This window comes from Nannospalax galili, unplaced genomic scaffold (assembly GCF_000622305.1).
Source record: "Nannospalax galili isolate Female #2095 unplaced genomic scaffold, S.galili_v1.0 scaffold505, whole genome shotgun sequence".
In the NCBI taxonomy this organism is placed as follows: Eukaryota; Metazoa; Chordata; class Mammalia; order Rodentia; family Spalacidae; genus Nannospalax; species Nannospalax galili.
This window is the reverse complement of record NW_008352327.1, coordinates 459,011-481,599: the sequence shown is the minus strand read 5'-3', so window position 1 is coordinate 481,599 and position 22,589 is coordinate 459,011. Positions and strand designations below refer to the sequence as shown.

The following is a 22,589-nucleotide window of genomic DNA, read 5'->3' as shown; positions in this document are numbered from 1 at the left end:
ATGTTTAGAGAACTGAAGCTGGAGCAGCCTGGGGAGGGTGTGTTATGCAAATGAGATGTAAGAGCCAGACAGGCTAGGTTGGTTTCTGGGATTTTGCTTCACTGTTGTCTAGTTTGTTGACTTCTCAAACCAGACTTAATGGTGCATGTGTGTAATCCCAGCTTTGGGGAGGTTGAGGCAGGAGAAATACCATGAATTTGAGGTCAGCCTGGGATGCAGAGCAAGGCCGTGTCTCAAAACAAACTAGATGAACTCTCCAGCCTCAGAAATTTTTCTTTTGTCGTATAAGCCCAAAGTTGCAGTTAAGCCCAATTTCCCTTTGAACTATCTATCATTATCTATCTATCATCTATCTATCTATCTATCTATCTATCTATCTATCTATCTATCTATCATCTATCTATTATCTATCTACCTACCTACCTATCATCTAATATTTTACCTCTAAAAAGCTCAGCCGGGCTAGAAAATCTGAGATGTAACTTCCAAGGGGCTTAAGACTTGGGTATGATCGTTCAGCCCACATTTCCGGAATCTTTCCAATAAGCAACCTGCTTGAAAGTGCTTCCAATGCAGAGTCCATCACAACCAAGCCTTTAATAGCCTTTTCAAGGTCCCGTAAGGTATTACGTATGGTTCTAATTAAACTGCAATGAAAAAAAATTACATCATTTACATAGGTATGATACCAACTGTCAACTTAGTCTACAAAAGCAGCAGCAGCAGGAACCATTTGCAGCCTTATGGGAGTGTTTCCCACAGTGTAGCCACCTCTCACTTGGTAGGTAGTATGTGAGGTAATTGCAGGTGACATCTAAATGAGCCTCTTTCATTTTAACTAGTGCATACATATTTTAAATTACAGAAGTCCACTGCTAGCATATCAATTTTTAAAGCTTTCTTGCTGTTATTGTTCAGATCTGGCTTTAAAATGATTTATTTTTATTTTATGTGCATGAATCTTTGCATGTATGTAAGTGCACCACATGCGTGCAATGCCCGTGGAGGTCAGAGGATCGTCTGGAAATGGAATTACAGATGGTTGTTAGCCACCACGTGGGTGCTGGAAACTGAGCCTGGTCCTCTGCAAGAGCACCCAGTGCTCTTAACTGCTAGGCCATCTCCTAAGCACTGAGCCATCTCTGCAGCCTTCTTTACTTTTTGAGGAGGATAGTAATAGATGGACGAGAAGTCATAATTAGTGACTATTTCTTTTTTTAAATATTTTATTATTTTTATTTTATGTGTATCAGTGTTATGCCTGCCTGTGGGTAAGTGCACGTGTGTTGTGCAATGCCTGCGGAGGACAGAAGAGGCTGTCGGACCCCCTGGAACTGGAGTTACGGACAGTTGTTAGCTGCCATGTGGGTGCTGGGATTAGAACCCAGGTCTTCTGCAAGAACAGCCAATGTTCTTAACCACTGAGCCATCTCTCCAGCCACCAAGATTATGGAATCTTTTATTTTATTTTATTATTTTTATTTTATGTGTATACGTGTATTGCCTGCATGTAGGTAAGTGTACCCGTGTCGTGCAATGCCTGCGGAGGACAGAAGAGGCTGTCGGATCCCCTGGAATTGGAGTTACAGACAGTTGTTAGCTGCCATATGGGTGCTGGGATTCGAACCTGGGTCTTCTGCAAGAACAGTCAGTGTTCTTAACCGCTGAGCCATCTCTCCAGCCCCAAGAGATTATGGAATCTTAAAAAGAAAAACTCTATTGGAGTTTCTGATAATCTTCATTTTATCAAGCCAAGTTGGTGGCTTTCTGAATTCCCAGGGATTTACTCACTTGTTAAATCGCTCCATCTCTTGCACCAACACTGTATTCATGCTCTCTTCATATCTCACAGGAAATATCTTCAGTGCTGCCTCAATGTCAAAATCATTTGGGAGCTAAAAGAATCGATTTTGAAGATCACAAGTTGCTCTCAGAAGTAATAATTAGTTTCATTTAGCTATACTGTCAATAAGAGCTACATTGGGGGTATTGCTATACAGCAGGCACTGTGCTAACTGCTTTCTACAGTTTATATCATTTAATTCTTATCATACAGTTTTGGTGACTAATATTATTTCCTTTTTACAGATGAGGACATTGCATTTGAAAAGCTTTATAATTTCGTTTTGTAAACTGAGCCTTGCTTTCTCCTGATAAATGCATTTACCGTTCATAACTGTTTTATGTTCACTTCTAATCGATTTTCACTGGTTCCAAGTGGGTTAGCTTATCCCCCTGTTCAATGATTAATGTAGCAATGTTCCAAGGCCACCAAATGGATGATTCCTATGAGACACTCCAAAGACACCTGAGGTGAAGTGAGGAAGGGGAGTTTGGAATGTCAACAAGTCCCAAGACATTGGAGTTCACACTCCTGAAATGGTAAGGGAGCTTCCCAATGAGGGAATTCTTTTTTTTAATTAAAAAAAATTTTAAATTTTATGTGTACGCGTGTATTGCCTGAATATAGGTAAGTGCACCCGTGTCATGCAATGCCTGCAGAGAACAGAAGAGGCTGTTGGATCCTCTGGAACTGGAGTTATGGACAGTTGTTAGCTGTCACGTGGGTGCTGGGATTTGAACTTGGGTCTTCTGAAAGAACTGAGCCATCTCTCCAGTCCCGCAATGAGGCAATCTTAAATTGAGAGTTGAACTGCCCAGCCTGTCACATAGTAACAGACCCTGAGTGGTACTAAATAATTCTAAATCACATGAGGTGGTGTCAGTCCAGTTCTTTTAACTCAGCACACACACACACTCCTGATCCCAAATAAATCTTAAATGCCTCTGCCAGGTTCCTGTAGGGATCTTGTTGGAGCCAGCATTCATAAGGGCAACAGCCTTTCCCCACAGACGTAGACCATAGAAGCAGGAGGGGCAGGCGTGAGGAGAGGCAGATTGCAGAAGTGGCAGGTTGGGAGCCAGGGTAGGCTGTTGGCCTCCACTATGACGGCAAGCAGCACTCTCCCTTCCCTCCTGCAATGGCCTCAGCCAGGGTTATGGTCAGCAAGTGGTGGGAGCCCATGGGTTCTGGAGGCAAGTGGAACAGGGGCCAGATCTGTCAGGTGTCTGACTAAAATATAGGCATGTTTATAGCAGTTATCTTGGATCTGTGTTTAGGGTCAATCTGTACAAATGTCCCTTAGTCGTTCTTGATTGAAGCTAGGCATTTTCAACATCACTTTGAATTAGTGTTCTCTTTACTGTCCTCAAAACCTTTATAACAAGTGCTACTGCTCTCACCACCTAACAGATTTGGAAACTAATCCTTGAGAAGTAAAGCATCTTGCTGAAAGTCATGTTGGTTAATGGAGTTTCCAGGTTGTTGTATCAGTACAGTTTGTATTTCTATTATATAAGCAACACGTTTTAATCTAAATATTACCTTGTTGAGTATATCTTCAGTAATTTCTAGCAGGATCTGGTCAGTACTTCCTGAGGATCCTTTCTGTTTGGAGCCTCCCTGGGTAAGGAGCAAGGATTCAAAAAGGACTTTTGTTTGCTGGAGGTCTTTGGAGATATCAACATTTTCATGTAATCCAAATATTTCAGGTTCTTGAGTAAATGGAAGTTTCTATTGGAAAACAGTTTAAGCATGCATCACATTTTCACTGGATACTGAAGGGAATCAGGATATGCCACTCCAAAATATGCTACCTTAGTATAAGATTATTTTGAGCTAAAGGCAATTTCATATCAACAGATGTAGAGAGTTTTCTCCTTTTATCTGTCTAACAACAGGTATAAGCTTCCCCTGTTCTGGGCCAATAAAAGGAGAGAGATTCTTCTCACTGGAGACAGAAAGCTGCACTGGGCTGAATTTACACAAACATATTTTATTAAGATAACCTAACTTCCACTACTTTCCTTCCTGTGTTTCCTAATTACTTTCTCAAAATTTATTGCCCCTTAAAGCCAAAGACACTTTTCCTTTGTTTAATCAGTTCTCTACAATTGATCATCATTTGTTTAAATGACTATAAACTCCAAAGTACAACTGTTTCTTTGTGTTTTTAACTCATTCTTAGTAAAGCTCCCATATACATAAAATATTAGCATTAACACATATATGCTGTTTCTCTTAAGCTGCCTTTATCCAGTGAATACCATGAGGGCAGAGGGACGTTCTTTTCCTCCCACAAAACATTAATTCATAAGCAGAAATGTAGACAAAGAAAGGGTTAAAAACAAACTAAATATCAAGTAACAAAAGCTTCAAATTTTTCTAATGTCCAGTAGTTATTAGAACAAAAAAGATACTGAAAATTCATGAAACCATGCTTGTCTAAACTCATACATTAGAGGGGACATTTCATCACTCTTTAAAAACCATGTGAATCTAACCGCAGTTTTGGTGGCATCATTTACCTTAATGAATTCAATGTAGTCCTCATAAGTGCCTTTGGGAGGTGCAAAATAGTTTCCACTGGGAGAAAACTTATAGTGAGGGCTTTCAACTATGTGTGGGTTGTAAAAGTCAGCCAGCATGGTTAACAGGAGGCGTCTGTCCCAGTCGTCAGTGACTCTTCCTCCATAATTGCACTCTCCAGTCAGGTAAGAGATGGCTTCAAATGGAATTGTATCATACTCATCTATAAACAACTGAAGCAAAGAAAAATTGAAAAAAGAAAAATTTAAACTCTTTTACTTTATTTCTGCTTTAAATGTCATTTTCCTTCTCTTTCTCTTTTTCTCTCCCTATCTACTGAGTAAAGGAGTTGAAAGAATTATCATCATGAGTTGCCACTGAATGTCTGGGATTCAGTGTTTTATTTTTAATTACTTTAGCTGCATTTCCCAATTTTTTCTGAAATAAATATATATTGCAATTTATTTATTTGGTTGGTTTTTTATTTTTCTTTTCATTTATTTTGATTTTGAAATCAGCCTACAAAGGAACAGATTTCTTTATAGCATTTTCTCTTTTAAAATAAAAAAAAATTCTTTTTGAGACAAGTTCTCCCTGTAACTCCAGCAGGCCTGAAACTCACTGTGTAGACGAGGCTGGCCTGGCCCCAACCTTATAGCATTTTCATACATAGTTTTGGCTGATCCTCCTGCCCCTCCTGCTCCTCTCTCCCATCTCTGAGCCTTGTCCCCACTTGTACCCTTTTGCCCCAGTACTCCATTCCATTTTATTACATGTAGTCTACTACCCTCCACAGCTCCACTGCTTGGAGCCTTTTCCCATCCTCATGGATCCCTTTCTAGTTTATTGTCTTCTACCCACACTCACTCCCACACAAATGCACACACATAAAAAATTTAAAAAGTTAAGATCTATATGTAAGTGGTAACATGGTATTTGTCTTTCTGAACCTGGGTTATCTCATTTAATATTTCCACTTCCATTCATTTTCCTGCAAATAATCATAATTTCATTTTTCTTTATAGCTGAATAAAATTCCATTGTATACATGTACCACATTTTCATTATTCATTTATCTGTTGATGGACATTTAGACTGATTCCATCTCCTTGCTATTATGAATAGAACAGCAATAAACATGGATACAAGTATCTCTGTGATGAATATAGAGTCAAGTCCTTTGGGTACATGCCCAGGAGTAGTATAGTTGGGTTATATGGTAAATCTATTTTTAGTTTTTATTTTATGTTTTATTCTTATTTAAAAATTTTTTAATAGAATTTTTGCAATTTTCTTATAATTTATTTTGATGGCATTTAGATTCCATCCCCTACCCACACCTCCCCCTTACTGATCCTCACCCAAATTAATGTACTCTATTATCTATATAATAAGGGCTATGGAGTCTAATTTGTGTCTCCAAATTACCTTCAGTGTGGGCCCAACCACTGGAGCCTGGTTAACCTACCAAGAGTCACATCCTTAAAATGCTGCTCCCCCTTCCCAGCAGCCATCAGTTGCCAATAGTTCCTCTTTTAAAAATAATGAAGTAGAGGCTGGAGAAATGGCTCAGTGGTTAAGAGCACTGACTACTCTTGCAGAGGACCCTGGTTCAGTTCCCAGCACCCACATGGCAGGTAACAACCATCTGTAACTCCAGTTCCAGAGGTTTCTTACCCACTTCTCCACATCTATGTTGGGATTTTATCTGGCTTGAGCTTATGTGGGATTTGTGCATCCCGTCACAGTTGCCGTGAGTTCATATGAGTAACTGTCTGGAAAACTCTATTTCTTTGTAGTCATCAACCATCACAGGCTCTTACAACCTTTCTGACCCCTCATCTGCAATGATTCCTGAGCCTTTGGAGGCAGAAATTTGATACAGGTGTCCTATTTAGGGATAGGCATTCTGCAAACTCGTTCTCTGCACATTGGCCAGTTGTGGGTGTCTGTGTTAATCACTATCTGCTGTATAAGGATGCTTCTCTGGTGAGAGTTGAGAGATGGATTAATCCTGCCAAGTCTGGAAGCTATTTGCTTGTTTTTTTGAGACAGGGTCTTATTCTGTAGGTGAGGCTGGCCTCAGACTCATGGCAATACTCCTGCCCAGCCTCCCAAGTGCTGGATGATAAGAGTCAGCTACCATGCCTGACTCGTATGCTTTTTAAATGACAAAAACATTTGATTTAAATGGGTGACTTTGGCAATAGGAAATTGTCAAAGCTTTTAAATATGAATTTGAATAAACCTTGTTGTGGATGAACTGAGGTCAGTTTTGTCCCTGAGGGGATACTAAGCAATGATTGGCAATCAGTAGATTGTAACTGTGGTGGATATGGGGTGTTACTGGAATCTCTTGGGTAGAGGTCTGGGATGCAGTTAATGCACAGTTCAGCTGCTCACAGCCTCAGATGCCAGCAGAGCCAATATTGGGGAACCTGAAGCCTGGCTTTGGGTACCTTTCAAGATGAGAGAAAAACCAAGCAATTTTTAAAGTCTGAGTGACAGAACCTTGTTCACATGTGGACACAGTTTTACTGATAGGCAATATTTGTAATGTTTCTAGTTTCTTTATCATAGCAATAATAGTAGTAAAAGCTACTGTTTGCATAGCTTTCACATTATTTTATCCCTCTCCCATTACTCTCCAGAGCATGAAATAGTTAGGAAAATGTAATGTGAAAACCTGAATTGGTTTTTTTCTAGTTTTAGATCCTATACTTTTCCCAGTATACAGGCACTTGGGGGCCATGTGCAATGCAATGGCATGTTACTGGCTGAGAGATTTTCCTGTCTTTGAATTATAGTATGGTTGAGAAAAAAAATTTTTTTTTTTGGTCTTTTTGAGACAGGGTCTCCCTCTAGTCCCAGCTGGCTTGGCACTCGCTATGTAGACCAGGCTGGCCTCGAACTCACAGAGATCCACCTGCCTTTGCTGGTATTAAAGGCGTGCGCCACCACGCCCAGCCAGTTGAGAAAATATTTTTAAAGTTCTCCACAGCCAAGTTAAAATAAGGCTTGAGTCTTGCTTGAGACTTTGTTTGTAGGAAGGAGGCCAAGAATTGTCAAGAGATTGAGAGTAGGACTGAGAAAGAAGTAAGACCCTCTTGTAAGTTCTCCCTTCCTTAGCTCTTTGAGGAAGCCACAAGCATGTTCAGTTGGGTCCCCCCAAAACTGAAGGAGGAGACCCCATCAGAATGAAATACCAAATCTGTAGCATATGCAAGAAGTAGAGACAACATGTACTCCAGTTTTAAATCTACCACGCTGTCAGTTTTCCAATTTAACATTTTGGGGAAAGGCATTCTGCTAGCAAGGCCAGGTGACCATGGCTTAAAGAGTAATCTCCTCTTTTGTTTTGGTTTCTAGTTCCTAAAAGTATGAAAGATGGATCTAGCGGATCCTGAGGGCTTCTATACTGGGACCTAGCAGATGATGAGTTCTCAGTCGATTGATTGCAGGTAGTATGGCAGTTTAAGCAAAATATTCTCCATACAAAACTACACTAGCTTCATAAACAATGTTAAAATCACTCATATGTCTTGTACAACAATTTTGTAAGCACTGATTTCAGCAATTGTAAGGATTTACAAATTGATAGACTTATTTCAGTTAAAGTTTATGCTTCATTATTATTTTTAAATTTATTATTTTATGTGTATGAGTGTTATGCCTGCATGTAGTGTCGTGCAATGCCCATGGAGGACAGAAGAGGCTTTCAGATCCCCTGGGACTAGAGTTACGGACAGTTGTTAGCTGCCATGTGGGTGCTGGGATTCGAACCTGGGTCTTCTGCAAGAACAGTCAGTGTTCTTAACCACTGAGCCGTCTCTCCAGCCCCCAATGCTTCATTATTTTTTTTAAAAGATTTTATTTGGATTGGAGAGATGGCTCAGTAGTTAAGAGCACTGGCTGCTCTCACAAAAGACCTGAGCTCAATTCCCAGCACCCACATTGCAGCTAACAAACTGTCCTTAACTCGTTTCAGGGGATCGGAAGCCCTCTTTTGACCTCTTTCAGGCATTGTATAACATGGGTACACTTACATACATGAAGGCAAAGTACACATGTATGAATAATTGCTTGCATGTATGTATGTGCACCAAGCGTGCCTGGTGCCCATAGAGGCCAGAAGAGGGTATCAGATGCCCTGGAACTGGAGCTATGAATGGTTGCTAGTTGTCATGTGGGTACTCTGCAGGAGCAGCTAGTGCTCTTAAACTCTAAGCCATCTTTCCAGGCCGTGCTTCACTATTTTTTAAAAGAACTGATAAAATAGTAATTTATTTTTGTCTTTTTTTCTTTTCTGCAGGTCTGGGAATCAAACCCAGGGCATCATATATACTAGGCACATCTACATGCTAAGCTACATCTACATCCCAATATCAATAATTTCTTTTTTTAAAAAAGCTTTATTTAAATTTTTTTAAAATTTATTTTTATGTGTATGAATGTATTGCCTGCATGAGTGTAAGTGTACCTGTGTCGTGCAATGCCTGCTGAAGACAGAAGGAGTCGGATTCTCCTGGAACTGGAGTTACTGATGGTTGTTAGCTGCCATGTGGGTGTTGGAAATCAAAGCTGGGTCCTGTGCAAGAACAGCTAGTGCTCTTAACTGCTGAGCCATCTCTCTAGCCTCTTCTTAAAATACTTTAAAAATTTTATTTTATTTTATGTGTGTGAGTGTATTACCTGCATGTATGTAAGTGTTCTTGTGTTATGCAGTACCTGTGGAGGTCAGAAGAGGACATTGGATCCCCTGGAACTGGATTTACACACAGTTGTTAGCTGCAATGTGGGTGCTGGGATTAATATCAATAATTTCTATAAAAATAACCTGCTCTCTGTATTATAAAGTTTGCAGTAGATCCACTAAATGTAGCTCAAGGGTGGTAAGTGGCGACCCTCATAAATACTGGCTCTTCTCTCATTTTACCTGCAGTTGCCGGATACTGATGCGTAGGTCTGACTCATTGAATCCATATGGAATATTCCAACCAAGAGGACCAAATTTCTTTCTCTCTTGAACAAGAGCATGAAAAAAACAAACTCCAAACAGCAACTTTTCCCATGCCTTTAGTGTAAAAATTGTATAAGAAAAAAATCTGATTATATTTCTGTCAGTAAAATGAGAGGATTAGATAATGATCTTTCCATTACAAGATTCTATGATCATATGTCACTACAAACTTCTATTTAAAAAGACATGCTGGGCCAGGTGTGGTGGTGCACACCTTTAATCCCAGCACTTGGGAGGCAGAGGCAGGTGGATCTCTGTGAGTTCAAGGCCAGCCTGGTCTTCATAGCGAATCCAGGCCAGCTGGAGCTACAGGGAGACTCTGTCTCAAAAAGACCAAAAAAAAAAAAAAAAAAATGCTGGCCAGCCATGGTTCACACATTTTAAATCCCAGCACATGGGAGGCAGAGGCAGACAGACTTCTGTGAGATTGAGGTAACTGGTCTACATAGTGAGTTCCAGGCCAGCTGGGACAACAGGGAGACCCTGACTGGAAAAAAAAAAAGATGACATCTATCTAAAATAATACTTTGTATAAAAATCATCTTATGACTTAATTAAAATCTCCAAAGTTACTATTTTAAAAGTATTGGCTAGTACCTTGTTATTAATCATAGGTATCTTTAAATTCAATACTCAACATTATTTTATAGATTTGTAGGTGTGTACAAATAAATCCCAACACAGAATTCCTGACTTTGTTACTGCTCATTTGGAGATCATTATTGAAAGCATTTTTTGATTATTTCCATGACATCTTCCAATGTTTAATATGGATGTTACATGGCCTCCTACTAAACCTGTATCAATGCTCTGGAGGGTGACCACTATTTCTTTAGGTCCCTCACAGTAAACTTCAAGCATACCAATGGCATATATTTTAACATAGCTCCATATGTATTAAAACATAGCTCCAAATCCATCCATCTACTGTCTTGTGATGCAGTAGGACACATTCTTTCCTTCCTTCCTATACTCCTTCCATTCCACCTTCCCTCCCTTCCTATTTGTTTTGAAGTAGAGCTTTCCTGCACAAGCCTCTGAAGTGGCTAAGACTAAGTCACATTCCATGGTTTCTTTATGATTAAGATACAAACTGAGAGAGAGAGATAATAGGAGATAGATATTATAAAGGGGGAAAATGAGGGTACATAAACTGGGGAGGGAGATTAGACAGGTAGTGAGAGCGAAGAGAAATAATAAAGCTTAGGTGGCATAAAAAGCCAGAGGGAAATGTCTTAACTCAAAAACCCCATAAAAAATACATATACAGTATCTGAACATGAGTGCATGTGTATACCTGAAGGCTATATGACAAGGAACACAGTGCCAGACAGGAGAAACCTTCCTTCAAGTGTTGGTCAGGGTTGTCAAGAGACTCCGAGGATAACACAGGCTATTGCCACAGCCCTTGATTACCTCTCAGAGCTTGAAGGTAAGATCATATTGCTGAAGACAAGACATATTTCAGACACAGGACTTAGAACAATGGAGTTGGAACTGACCTGGAAGCCTTCTCCCTGAAGACTAGCTCTCATAGTTCTAGAGGATACTATACAAGCTGCTAAGTGAGAAAAATCAATCAATGGTCCAACCCAGCTCTAAAGCCTAATAACCACAATGATTGGCACAGCAAATTCTACTGGTGGAGTATTGGCACTTTTATCTAGGGAGTAATCAACAAGTATTTAATTGGACTTAAAGCCCTCTCAATGGGAGGGAACTCATGGGTGTAAATATAGCCAAATACACATGGCTGGAGAGGACATAGACTGTAGAGGAAATCCTATCTCTTGGCATATCTCTAGACAAATGAAATTTCTTTTATATGCTAAATATGTATCCTTATATTTACAGACAAGTACACCATCTATCACTCATCAAAGAAGTTTCTCTTTTGCAACAGATGGAGGATATTACAGAGTTCCACAACTGGTCACACACAGAGACTATATGTCTGAGAAATGCCTAGCCCTAAGTGACACATCTACAATGGAATCTCTATACCTAAAGCTAATGGAACCTAGCAGAACAGTGGGGTAGACAGAATACTAATACATCCCTCAACTTCCACCAGTGAAACTTCCTTATACAACAGAGTGTGATGCATACAGGAGGCCAAGACTGGCTAAGTTTTAGAGAGTAAGAGACTGCACAGTGTTTGTGCCTGTATAGGGCTCCTGTGCTAAACCTCTGCCACCCATGGCTCAGGGACCATTGTGGGACAGGAGGGTGGAAAGATTGTAAGAGCCAGGATTGCTGCATGAGCATAAGGGAACAGAGGCTTTCAGGCCACTGGGAACTTGCTCATATGAACTTATAACAATGGTGACAGTGTGCACAAGACCCATGCTGACTCATTCTGACAAAAACTCAGCACAGAACAAGGGAAATTGGCAGCAGGCCCCAACCCTACCTGAGGAACTATTGGCAATTGGTTACTGCTGGATAAGGGAGAGTCGATCCTTTTTAAGGGAGTGACTCTAGATAGGCTGACTAGACTACAGTGAATGAACTTATATGAGGAACATCTGGGTATAAATGCTTGACTGGATAGGCCTTAACATATATGACAGAATGCATGAAATCTGGTGTTGGGGGGTACGGAGGGTGTGGATGGGGGAGGGGGTCTAAATTTGATTAAGATCTGTTAAAATCTTTTTATTTTAAAGATTCAAACCAGACATGGTAGTGAAAGCCTATAGTCTTAGCTACTCAAGCAGAAGCAACTGCTTGAGCCCAGGACTCAACACTGAGGTCACTCTGGGAAACATAACAAAATTCAGTTTCAAAAACAAAACAAAACAAACCCCCAGACAAAAACAAACAAACAAACCCAACATAACCAGAAATATGAGCATAATGTGCCTTACTGGACAGATCTATTCCTGAAATATTGTACATACATCAAAATACATGTTAAATACTCCAGACAAATGCTATAGTGAAACATTTAATGAGAGAAGAACCATTTGGTAATGAGAGAAATTACTTCTCCTTTCCTCCCCTCTCCTCCCCTCTTCTTTCTTCCCCCTTCCCCTCCCCCATCCTCCCCTGTCCTCTCATCTCCTTTCTTCCTTCTCTTCTTCCTCCCTTTCTTTCTTCCATAGTATCTTGCTATATAGCCAAGACAGGCTTCAGTCTTGTGATCCTCTTTCCTTGGCCTCCAGAATGCTAAACTAACAGGCATGTACCACCATGCCAGGCCTTGAAATGGATTTTCTTTGGACAGGGACTACCACTAAAGTTTTGGAAAACTGAGTGGCTCCATTGTTTCTGTCATGGGTCTTTGTTTGGATGGGGTCCCTCTAAAAGCAGAACTGAAAGGAAAACTGAAGAAAAGGTTTGCCTATTTGGGAGGTGATCCCATGCAGAAGGAAAGGAGGAGTAGGGAAAGGGAGATAGGGAAAGACAAAAATTCAGGCTGGACTCAAACTTAGAGATTCACCTTCCTCTGCCTCCTGAGTGCTCAGATTAAAGACCTATGCCACCACATCCCTCTGGATTGGTCATTTTTATTTCATCTTTTGAGATCTCTCTGTTCATTTCATTAGCCCATTTATTAAATTAATTTTTTGCTTAGTTTTAAAGTTTTTTAAAAAATTTATTTATTATTTTTATTTTATGTGTATGAGTGTATTGCCTGCATGTAGGTAAGTGCACCTGTGTCATGCAATGCCCTCAGAGGTCAGGAGAGGCTGTCGGATCCCCTGGGACTGGAGTTACAGATACTTGTTAGCTGCCATGTGAGTGCTAGGATTCGAACCTGGGTCTCCTGCAAGAACAACCAATGTTCTTAACTGCTGAGCCATCTCTCCAGTCCCAGTTTTTAAGTTTTTATATATTCTAGATATTTATTTTCTGTCAGATGTATAGCTAGCAAAGATTTTCTCCCACTCTGTAAGCTGTCTCTTTACTCAGTTAACTGGCACCTTTGCTATGCAGAAGCTTTTAAATTTCATGATGTTTCATTTGTGAATTGTTGATATTATTTCCTGAGCGATTGGAGTCTTATTCAGAAAGTCATTGCCTATGCCTATATCTTTTAACAATATTTTATTTATTGTTTTTATTTTATGTGTATAAGTGTATTGCTATGCAGTGCAAGCAGAGGTTACAGGAGGGTGTCTATCCTCTGGAACTGCCTTGTTTGTTAGCCGCCATGTGGGTGCTGGGAATCAGGCCAGGTCCTCTGCAAGAGCATCCAGAGCTCTTAACTACTGAGCCATCTCTCCAGTTCCTTATGCCTATATCTTAAAATGTTTTCCCTACTTTTTCTTTAAAAGTTTTAAAATTTCAGGTCTTTTATCAAGGTCTTTTATTTATTTGAAGTTGATTTTTATACATGGTGAGAAACAGAGATCTAGTTTCATTTTTTTATATGTGGTTATTCACTTTCCTTAGCACCATTTATTGGACATGGTCTCATTTTGTAGCCCAGGCTGGCCTGGAATTGCTTATATAACTCAGGCTGGCCGAGAACTGCTTATGTAACCCACGCTGGCCTCAAACTTGTAACAATCCTCTTGTCTCAGCCTCTTGAGTGCTGGGATTACAATGAACACCATGTCTGGCTATAAAACCATTTTAGATTAATACAATGACAAACAAAATTAATATGCTAAAATATTATCACTAGAGCACAAGTCTTTCAAGGGCAGATTTCCTCATGCCTATGTTCTTCTCCTTGCTTTACATCTAGTACTTTGGAAAGTGCTCAATACATATATTTGTTGAAAGATTAGTAAGTGATATAGTCTAAATACTCTTGGGCTTTGGTTTACAAACTAAGCTATATTCATTAAAAATATTTATTTTAGTATGTACTATGTCATAAATAGAATATAAGTTACTGGGAATACAATGATGAACTAATCAGAAACCATTTCTGTCATGTTAGGAAAATACATATGGATAAGAAAGAATATTAAATACAACTCTTATATTAACATGTTTAACTACTATCAGAAAATTGAAAAGTTTCAGAAGCTGAACATTACCAGTTCTTTTCCAGGGCATCCCTTGAAAAACTGAGTATCAGAAATTGGATCAGTGAGATATGATTGAAGGAGATTTAGCCTAAGACCTGTGGGTGGCTCATTAGTCATCTTTACTCCATTCTGCAGAATTGTTACTGGGAACTAAGAAAAATAAGTGGAAAGCATTATGCAAGATGGCAACATTGAGCCCTGAAAATGCAAACACTAGTAAATTTAAAAATGGGTGATAAGATGCCAGGAATAGTTCCAAATTTGTAGGGTTAAGAGTCTAAATCTCAACTGACACAATAAAACAGACAGCTAAAAAAATGCACTGAACTGTATCATAAGAATTAGACATACTTTTGGAGATGGATAGCTTGTGAGCCAAAGCCTAAAGGTTGAATTACAGACTTCAGGGGAAAACTCTTCACATATTTTTTCCAGTGTGGGCATCCAGGAGACAGCAAGGTGACAATTCTGTAAGCAAACCCAAGTTCCTTCTTCTACTGCAGCTTTAATCATTTTTGTTGCAACTGGTCCTTGTCCTTGTCCCAGTGAAATAGCTTGAAATTTATTTCCAGACATAGATTTATCATTTGCAAATTTCAGCAGGCCTACACGGGGCATAAGAAATGGTACCACTTCTTACTCTAGAATTATAAATACGGCGTGTTGTTTTTGTGCACATGTGCTTTATCATGGAAAGTTCTGGTTACCTTTCCCTAAACACTAGATTTACTGATTACAATTACATAACAAATGGGTATTGAACAAAATGTTTTAATTATAAGTTCTTAAAAGCTTATATATAGTATATGTACTTACTGGCCATAGGATCTGCTCCCGGAGACAGCACAAATATTAAGGGAATGGTGCAGTTTGAATCCATGTAACTCTTTGTCAAATCAAATGGTGGGGGTTCTACAAACTTTTTCCCTAGTTTGTCAGTTACATAATTTGTTATAGCTGGGGTTATCTGGAAAGAGAGAAGATACAGACTTTCAAGTAATTTTTATTTCATGCCATAGCATTACTGGAAAATAACAAAGAATAAAACTTTAAGCATAATTTCCAAAAAAGCATACAGCATAACAGAAAATCATTAATTTCTCTAATATGTAAAAAGTAGTCTGTGAACTGACAGGACAAGAAAAACAACCCAGCAGATGAAATGTTTACAGAAAAAGAAATACATGCAAATATGACAGGATCCTCCCTGGGCTGGAGTGCTTAAAAGTGCTTGCTGCTCTCAACTCAGAGGACTTGAGTTCAGTTCTCAGCACCCATGTTAAGCCCTATAACTCACCATCGCCTGTAATTCTAGCTCCAGGAAATCTGACTCCCTATTTTGGTCTCTGAGGGCACTATCACACATGTGATATATATATTCAACACACATACATACACATACACACAACACATGTAAATAAAAATAAATTTAAAAAATCCTTTGTAAAAGATTCTCTAGCTCGGTATGGTGGCATATACCTTTAATCCCAGCACTCAAGAGTCACAGACAGGCAGATCTCTGTGATATGGAGGCCAGCCTGGTCTATAGAGCAAGTTCCAGGCCATCTGGGCTAAGGGAGACCCTGTCTCAAAAAGAAAAAAAAAGGCCCTTTTATTTAGTATGGCAGAAACTGCCTACTGTCTGCCATCTTGTCTCCTTTTGGTAAGAGAACACCACCATGCCTGGCTACCAATATTTCTTGTAGGTAATGTCACCATGTGACTGTTGTGGACAAAGAGACATAAGTAGAAATCATTATTATTGATTAATTTTATTTCTCTCTCTCTCCTCTCTCTCTGTCTCTCTCTCTCTGTCTCTCTGTCCCTGTCATCTCTCTCTCTCTCTCTCTCTCTCTCTCTCTCTCTGTTTGTAGGTTTGAAGAAGACCTGTGGAAGTTGATTCTCTTTCTATCATGTGGGTCCTGGGGGTCAAACTCAAATCATCACATTTAGTGACAAGTGCCTTTACCCACTGAGCAATCTTGACAGCCTACAAGTAGAAAATGTATATGGAATATCCAGATCATATTTTTATAAGGAAGTTGCCTTCAACATTTTCCTTCTCACTTCAACAGATGCAGTGCTCAGGAGGAAGTTCCAATTTTGCTAACTAAGGGACTTTTCTACATGAGAGAAAGAACCTAAGTTTCTGGGTGATCTTAAGCTAGCCCACATCCTGTTCTTCTAGTCTTGGGCACAGACGTACTTTTACTCTTAGCACCCCAGATCTCTGGATTACCCTCTTAATCCAATCTGCCCACTTCGTCCTGATCCCCTGAACCCAGTCTAGTTCAATTCTTCAGGCTAGTTTCTTAGAGCCTTGACATGCTGTTCCCACCCGCAACTTGCCTTTATACACCCGAGATCAAGCTTCTAGTCTGGCTGTCTGCAATCCCAACTTGCCTTGAATTCCCTAGACAAGCCCCCTTCCCTGTAAGTCTGATCCTGCCCATTGTGCCTTGACTCCCCCACAACCTGAGCAAATCCAATTTCCCCACCCCACATCTTGTTCTCCTTCTACAATTGGGCATAGGCCTGCTTTTGCTCCTAGCACCCCAGATCTCTGGAAGGGTACTCTTAACTCCACATGGTGGTGAGCTTTCCAAATTATGCAGTGCCCATCCTTCCACACGGAGACCATCTGCAGTCCCTCCCACTGCTGCAGGGCTAGGCTTTTCTGCCCTTTAGTAGGGTTCCAGAATGACTGCCTGAAAGTAGCTGAATCTGGCCTCTGCACGGTGGTGAGCTTTCCAAACAGTGCAGCGTCCATCCCCGGCTATATTGGGACCACCTACAGCCCCTCCCACTGCTGCAGGGTTAAGCTTCCCTACCCTTTAGTAGGGGCCCAGACCTTTGCAGACTGGCTGAGATCACCTGAATCCAGCCTCCACTTAGCAAGTTCCCAAACTGTGCTGTGCCTGCTAACTAGAGGGGCCCAGACCTTAGGAGAAAGCCTGAGGGCATCTGATTCTCACCTGACCTGGGCCTCTGTGGGAACTCCTGAGTAGCTGGACTAGAGCCATCTGGTCCCTTCAATATAAAATCAAAAGAGAGATCCTGAAGCTTAGACCAGCCAGCTTTTCATATCCAATAAGAAAACAACAAAGTCCCATCAAGTATACAAACAGAAGCAGACTTAACTTCAACAAAGACTTGAGTCTCACACTAGAATCAGAAACAACAAAAGAAATCCACATGCCCAAAACCACAACAAAAGGAGCTGGAGAGATGGCTCAGTGGTTAAGAACTCTGGTTGTTCTTTCAGAAAACCTGGGTTCAAATCCCAGCACCCACATGGCCACTAACAACTGTCTGTAACTCCAGTTCCAGGGGATCTGACAGCCTCTTAGGCTCTTAGTGTCCTCTGTAGGCACTGCACGACATGGGTACATTTACCTACATGCAGGCAACACACACATACACATAAAATAAAAATAATAAATAAAATATTTAAAAAAACACAATCACAACAACAACAAAAATAGTATGAAAAACCCAAGTAATATGTCCCCACCAAACACCAACAGTCCTATAGAGGAGTGCTACAATGAGAGCCCCCTAGAGATAACCCAGGACACAGAATTTGAAAGAACAATCATAAACATGATCAAAGAATTCAATGAATTTAAAGAACACAGAAACAAACAGAGATCAAAGAACCTAAAGAACATAGGGATAAACTTCTGACTGAATTCACAAAAGAGAAATATTGAAGAAAACTCAGGTTGAGATGAAGAAGGAAGTGAAACACTAAATAAGCCAATTAGAAACAACAGGAGAAGCCAGGTGTGGTAGTGCATGCCTGTAGTCCCAGCACTTGGGAGGCAGAGGCAGGTGGATCTCTGTGAGTTCAAGGCCAGCCTGGTCTACATAGTGAGTTCCAGGACAGCTGGGGCTACAGGGAGACCCTGCTTCAAAAAGACAGAAAAAAAAAAAGAAAAGAAACAGGAGAAAACCTCACCAATAGAATGCCTGAAATGGAAAACAGAATGTTAAGACTGGATGATAAAGTTGATGAATTAGACCACTCAAGCAAACACAAAAAATTTAAGAAAACATAGGAATTGACTATATAGGAAATGTGGGACACCATGAAAAGACCAAATTTACACATCATAGGCATACAGGAAAGAGAAGAATTTCAAGATAATGGTATAGACCAGATCTTCAACAGGATTGTAGAAGAAAATTTCCCCAAATTAAAGACATGCCCATACAAATACAAGAAGTACACAGACCACCAAATAACAGGACCAGAAAACAATCTCCCCATAGCATATCATAAATGTACAGAACAAAGAGAGTACTGAAAGCTGCAAAAGAGTCACATAAAAAGGAAAACCCATCAGAATTACAGCTGAATTTTCAGTGCAAACTATAAAAGTCAGAAGAGCCTGGACTAAAGTATTCCCACTTCTAAACACAGATGCCACCCAGAATACTTTACCCAGCAAAAATGTCTATTATAGTTAAAGGGAAGGAAAAATCTTCCACAACATAAATAGGCTGAAAGAATTCATGTCCACAAAACCAGCCTTTCAGAGAATTCTTGAAGCAATACAGAGAGCAGAAGAAAGGAATGAGTATACCCAAGGGGCAACAGAAAGAAAGGAGTAAAGGTATAACTGTGGAAATGCACAGAGACCATGAATGCAAATAGAAATTAAAATGACAGAAACCAAAACACATCTTTCAATAATAATTTTAAATATCAATGGACTGAACTCCCCAGTCAAAAAACACAGGCTAGGTGAATGGATTAAGAAACAAAATCCATCTTTTTGCTGTCTGCAAGAAACCCATTTCAAGGACAGGCACTACCTTAAGGTAAAAGGATGGAAAAGAATAATTCAAGCAAGTGGCACTAAGAAACAAGCAGGGGTTGCAATTCTAGTATCTGACAAAATAGACTTCAAACTAAAACTAATTGGAAGAGATACAGAGGGCCACTTCATCCTGATTAAAGGAACAATTGAACATACGTTACAATTATGAACATATACGCCAACATTAAAAAAAATCAGAAGGAACACAAATAATTGAGTTAACATTACAACTCAAGACACTTGAAAGGCAACAACAAATGAAACCCAAACCTAGCAGCCAAGAAGAAATAACACAAATCAGAGCCAACCCTACTGCTGAAAACAGAACATACTTTGGACATAGGATTTGTCCAAATGGAGGTAGAACTGACCTGGAAGCCACTTCCCCTGAAGACTAGCTCTCATAGCTTTGGAGCGCACTATGAACGTTCGAAGGGGAAACATCAATCGATGGTCCAACACCAGCTTCAAGACCAAATAACTACATCCATGACCTGCAAAGCATATGGCATTGGTGCAGTAGTGGCACTTTTATCTTAGGGGTAATCAACAGGTACCAGATTGGACTAAAAGGCCACTCAATGGGAGGAACATCCAATGTGGTACTGTAAACATAACCAAATACATGGCTCAAGTGGGCATAGATCTTAGAGAAAACCTCAAGAATGTCACATCCTTAGACTAATGTAATTTCTTACTATGTGCAAAACATGTATCTTTATATTTACAGACAAATATCCCAGTCACCACTCATCAAAGAGGCTTTCTTCACAACAAATGGAGACTATTACCAAGTACCAAAACTGGTCACACACAGACATTGTCTACGAATTGCCCAGGCCTAAATGACACATCTACAATGCAATCTCTACACTTAAGGCTCATGGACCACAGAACAGGGGTAAAGAAGAGGACGTTAATGGATTGCTCAATTCTCATAAATGAAGCTTACTCATGCTACAGAGGGCCAGGAACACAAAAGGTCACAAATGGTCAAAGCGTATAGTCTATAGAATGCTGGTCCTTGAACTCCTATATTAAACTTCACCCACCCAAGGCCCAGGAAGCACTGCAGAAGGAGAGGCTGAAAGATTATAAGAGTCAGGGAGGAGGTGCACAGCCATATGGAAATAGAGTCCTTTAAGCTCCTGGGACCCTGCTCATATGAATCTATGGCAATGGTGTCAGCATACACAAGTCCCATGCAAACCCAAGCAGACAAAAACCCAGCATAGAATTGGGGAAATGGATAGCAGACCCCAATCTTAGTTGAAAAAATATTGGCAACTGATTACTGCTAGGTCAGGAAGAGCTGATCTTCTAAAGCGACAGACCCTAGATAAGCTGACTAGACCTCAGTAGATGAACTTGAACTGAGGAACGTCTGGGGACACTAACTTGACACAATAGGCCTTAACACAAATGACAGAATGTATGAATTCCAGTGGGGGGGCTATGTGAGGGTGCCAGTGGGGACAGGGGTATAAAGATGATTAAGATTGATTGAGATGTTCTATATGAAATACACAAAAATTAAATTAAAAAAATTAAAAAAAACCCAAAACTAAGCTAGCCTAGCAGAGCATGGTGATGCATGCCTCTTGTAGGAGGATTGACAGAGACTGGCTGGGGATCCACAGCAAAACCTTGTTTCAAAAATGAAAATAAACAAGCAAACAAACACACATAAACACACTAAGCTACCCTGCCATTTGTCTTTGGGCTGTTGAGAGAGAAATGAACTATTGTATTTAAGTGACTATATTTTAGGTGTCTTTGTTATAGTGGCTTATTCTATACTCCTATATTCATAATTAAAAATGTAAATTATAACCACACTTACACCTCATTTTCTACCTACCATACTGCTATATAAATAAGCCAAAATTCGTCTGTAAGGCCATGAAACCGAAATATTTGGTCAAATAATAGTCTACACATTGTTGTGAAAGTACTTTTTAGATGAAACTAGTATTTAAATTTAAAGGAGACTAAGTACAGCTGATTTCCTTCTATAATGTAATATGGGTAGGCCTCATCTAATCAGAAGACCTTGAAAGAAACGAAGAGAGAAAAAGAAAGAAGGAAAGAAAGAAAGAAGAAGGAAGGACAGATTTCTCAGACTGCCTTTGGATTTGAGGTGCACAATCAACTTTTCCTTGGTCTCAGGTCTGCCCCCCCCCTTGTCAGCTTCTACCATCACATGAGCCATTTCTTTAACAAACTCAGTCAGTCCCTCTCTACCCCACTGGTCCCATTTCTCTGGAAATCTTTGAGTGGCAGTGTTTTTATTCAATTTAGTTTGACTCAATTTGTAGGAATTTGCTGATCTACTATCTGCCGCACAGAGCTCTAAGGCCTGAAGATAAAACACAAAACAAGACATGGGTCCTAACCCCAAGAGCTCCCTAGCCTACCTTAGAAGACGCTAACAAATAAACAAGCAGTTGTGTATTCTAGCCAGGTAAGTTCTATGGCATGTAAGTATAGCCTCCAAAGCATGGAGGATAAGGAGTAACTCCCCAAGGAGTGCTATTGGACAGTCACCATTGCCCACCATGAACCCATTCTATAAAGGGTGAATAGGTGTGTGTCAGATGCAAAGCCCTTCACAAGGGAGACCATTAGTTTTACAAAAATGAATTAAGCATTGTTTTAAGACTTTAAAGTCTTTATGTCTAGTGAGAGGGAAACATATACACAGGTACCAAGAAAGGGAGAATAAATAAAGTGCTAGCAATATACAAAAGGTCTTCCTGATCTAAGTAAGGAGAAGGTGTCAGGAGTCAAATAATCAGATTGCCCTCTATTTGAATCTACCTAGAGACAGAAAGAATTAGAAAATACTCCTTATGAGGTTTTCCTGAAAATATAAAAAGTTGGATGGAAGGGAGGGAAGAAGGAAGGGAGGGAGAAAGGAAGGAAGGAAATGAAAAGACTACTGTAATTATTTTCAGACTGTCGTATTAAATAGATAACAGGCTCAGGAGGGTGAAGTGACTTGCTGACAAAGATTCTCTCCTTGGCCAAATCTTAGACTCCTTTGAGTCTTTTTTCTACTAGGTCTTGTCATCAGGAGCCCAGGTGAAGCAAGAACCCTGTTAAATGAGTTTAATGAGAATACCTCATCTTCCACATCTTACCTTTCTCATTTCTCTCCACCAGGCCGCCCCTACCTCCTTCCAGGTGGCACCAATCATCCTGAACTATATTCAGCAAGAATCTTGCCAGATCAGGTCAGCAAAATAAGTTTTCTTTCTTCAATAATAAATTAACCTTAGCTTACTGTAACTTTTAAACTTATACACTTTAAAAATTTTAAACACTTTTACTTTTTAACACTTAGCTTAAACACACATTAGCCAGCATGCAAAAACAATTTTTTA

The 22,589-nt window shown here is 39.9% G+C and overlaps 1 protein-coding gene and 1 pseudogene across 2 annotated transcripts in view; both read right to left on the bottom strand.

Annotated features, from left to right (window-relative positions):
- Window positions 1-22,589, bottom strand: part of Dnah12 (dynein axonemal heavy chain 12) — a 218,243-nt gene that overhangs the window by 10,905 nt on the left and 184,749 nt on the right. Inside the window, exons 63-70 of the mRNA XM_017802268.2 lie at window positions 15,194-15,344; window positions 14,729-14,982; window positions 14,387-14,527; window positions 9,306-9,443; window positions 4,369-4,602; window positions 3,386-3,574; window positions 1,792-1,895; window positions 443-647 (exon numbers count right to left, since the gene is read on the bottom strand). Of these exons, the coding sequence (XP_017657757.1) occupies window positions 443-647; window positions 1,792-1,895; window positions 3,386-3,574; window positions 4,369-4,602; window positions 9,306-9,443; window positions 14,387-14,527; window positions 14,729-14,982; window positions 15,194-15,344 (1,416 nt within the window). The remainder of the gene's footprint in view (window positions 1-442; window positions 648-1,791; window positions 1,896-3,385; window positions 3,575-4,368; window positions 4,603-9,305; window positions 9,444-14,386; window positions 14,528-14,728; window positions 14,983-15,193; window positions 15,345-22,589) is intronic.
- LOC103747016 overlaps window positions 20,970-22,589 on the bottom strand; it is a 3,124-nt pseudogene continuing 1,504 nt past the window's right edge. Inside the window, exon 2 of the transcript XR_607823.1 lies at window positions 20,970-21,005. The product of XR_607823.1 is annotated as a cytochrome c, somatic pseudogene (transcript). The remainder of the gene's footprint in view (window positions 21,006-22,589) is intronic.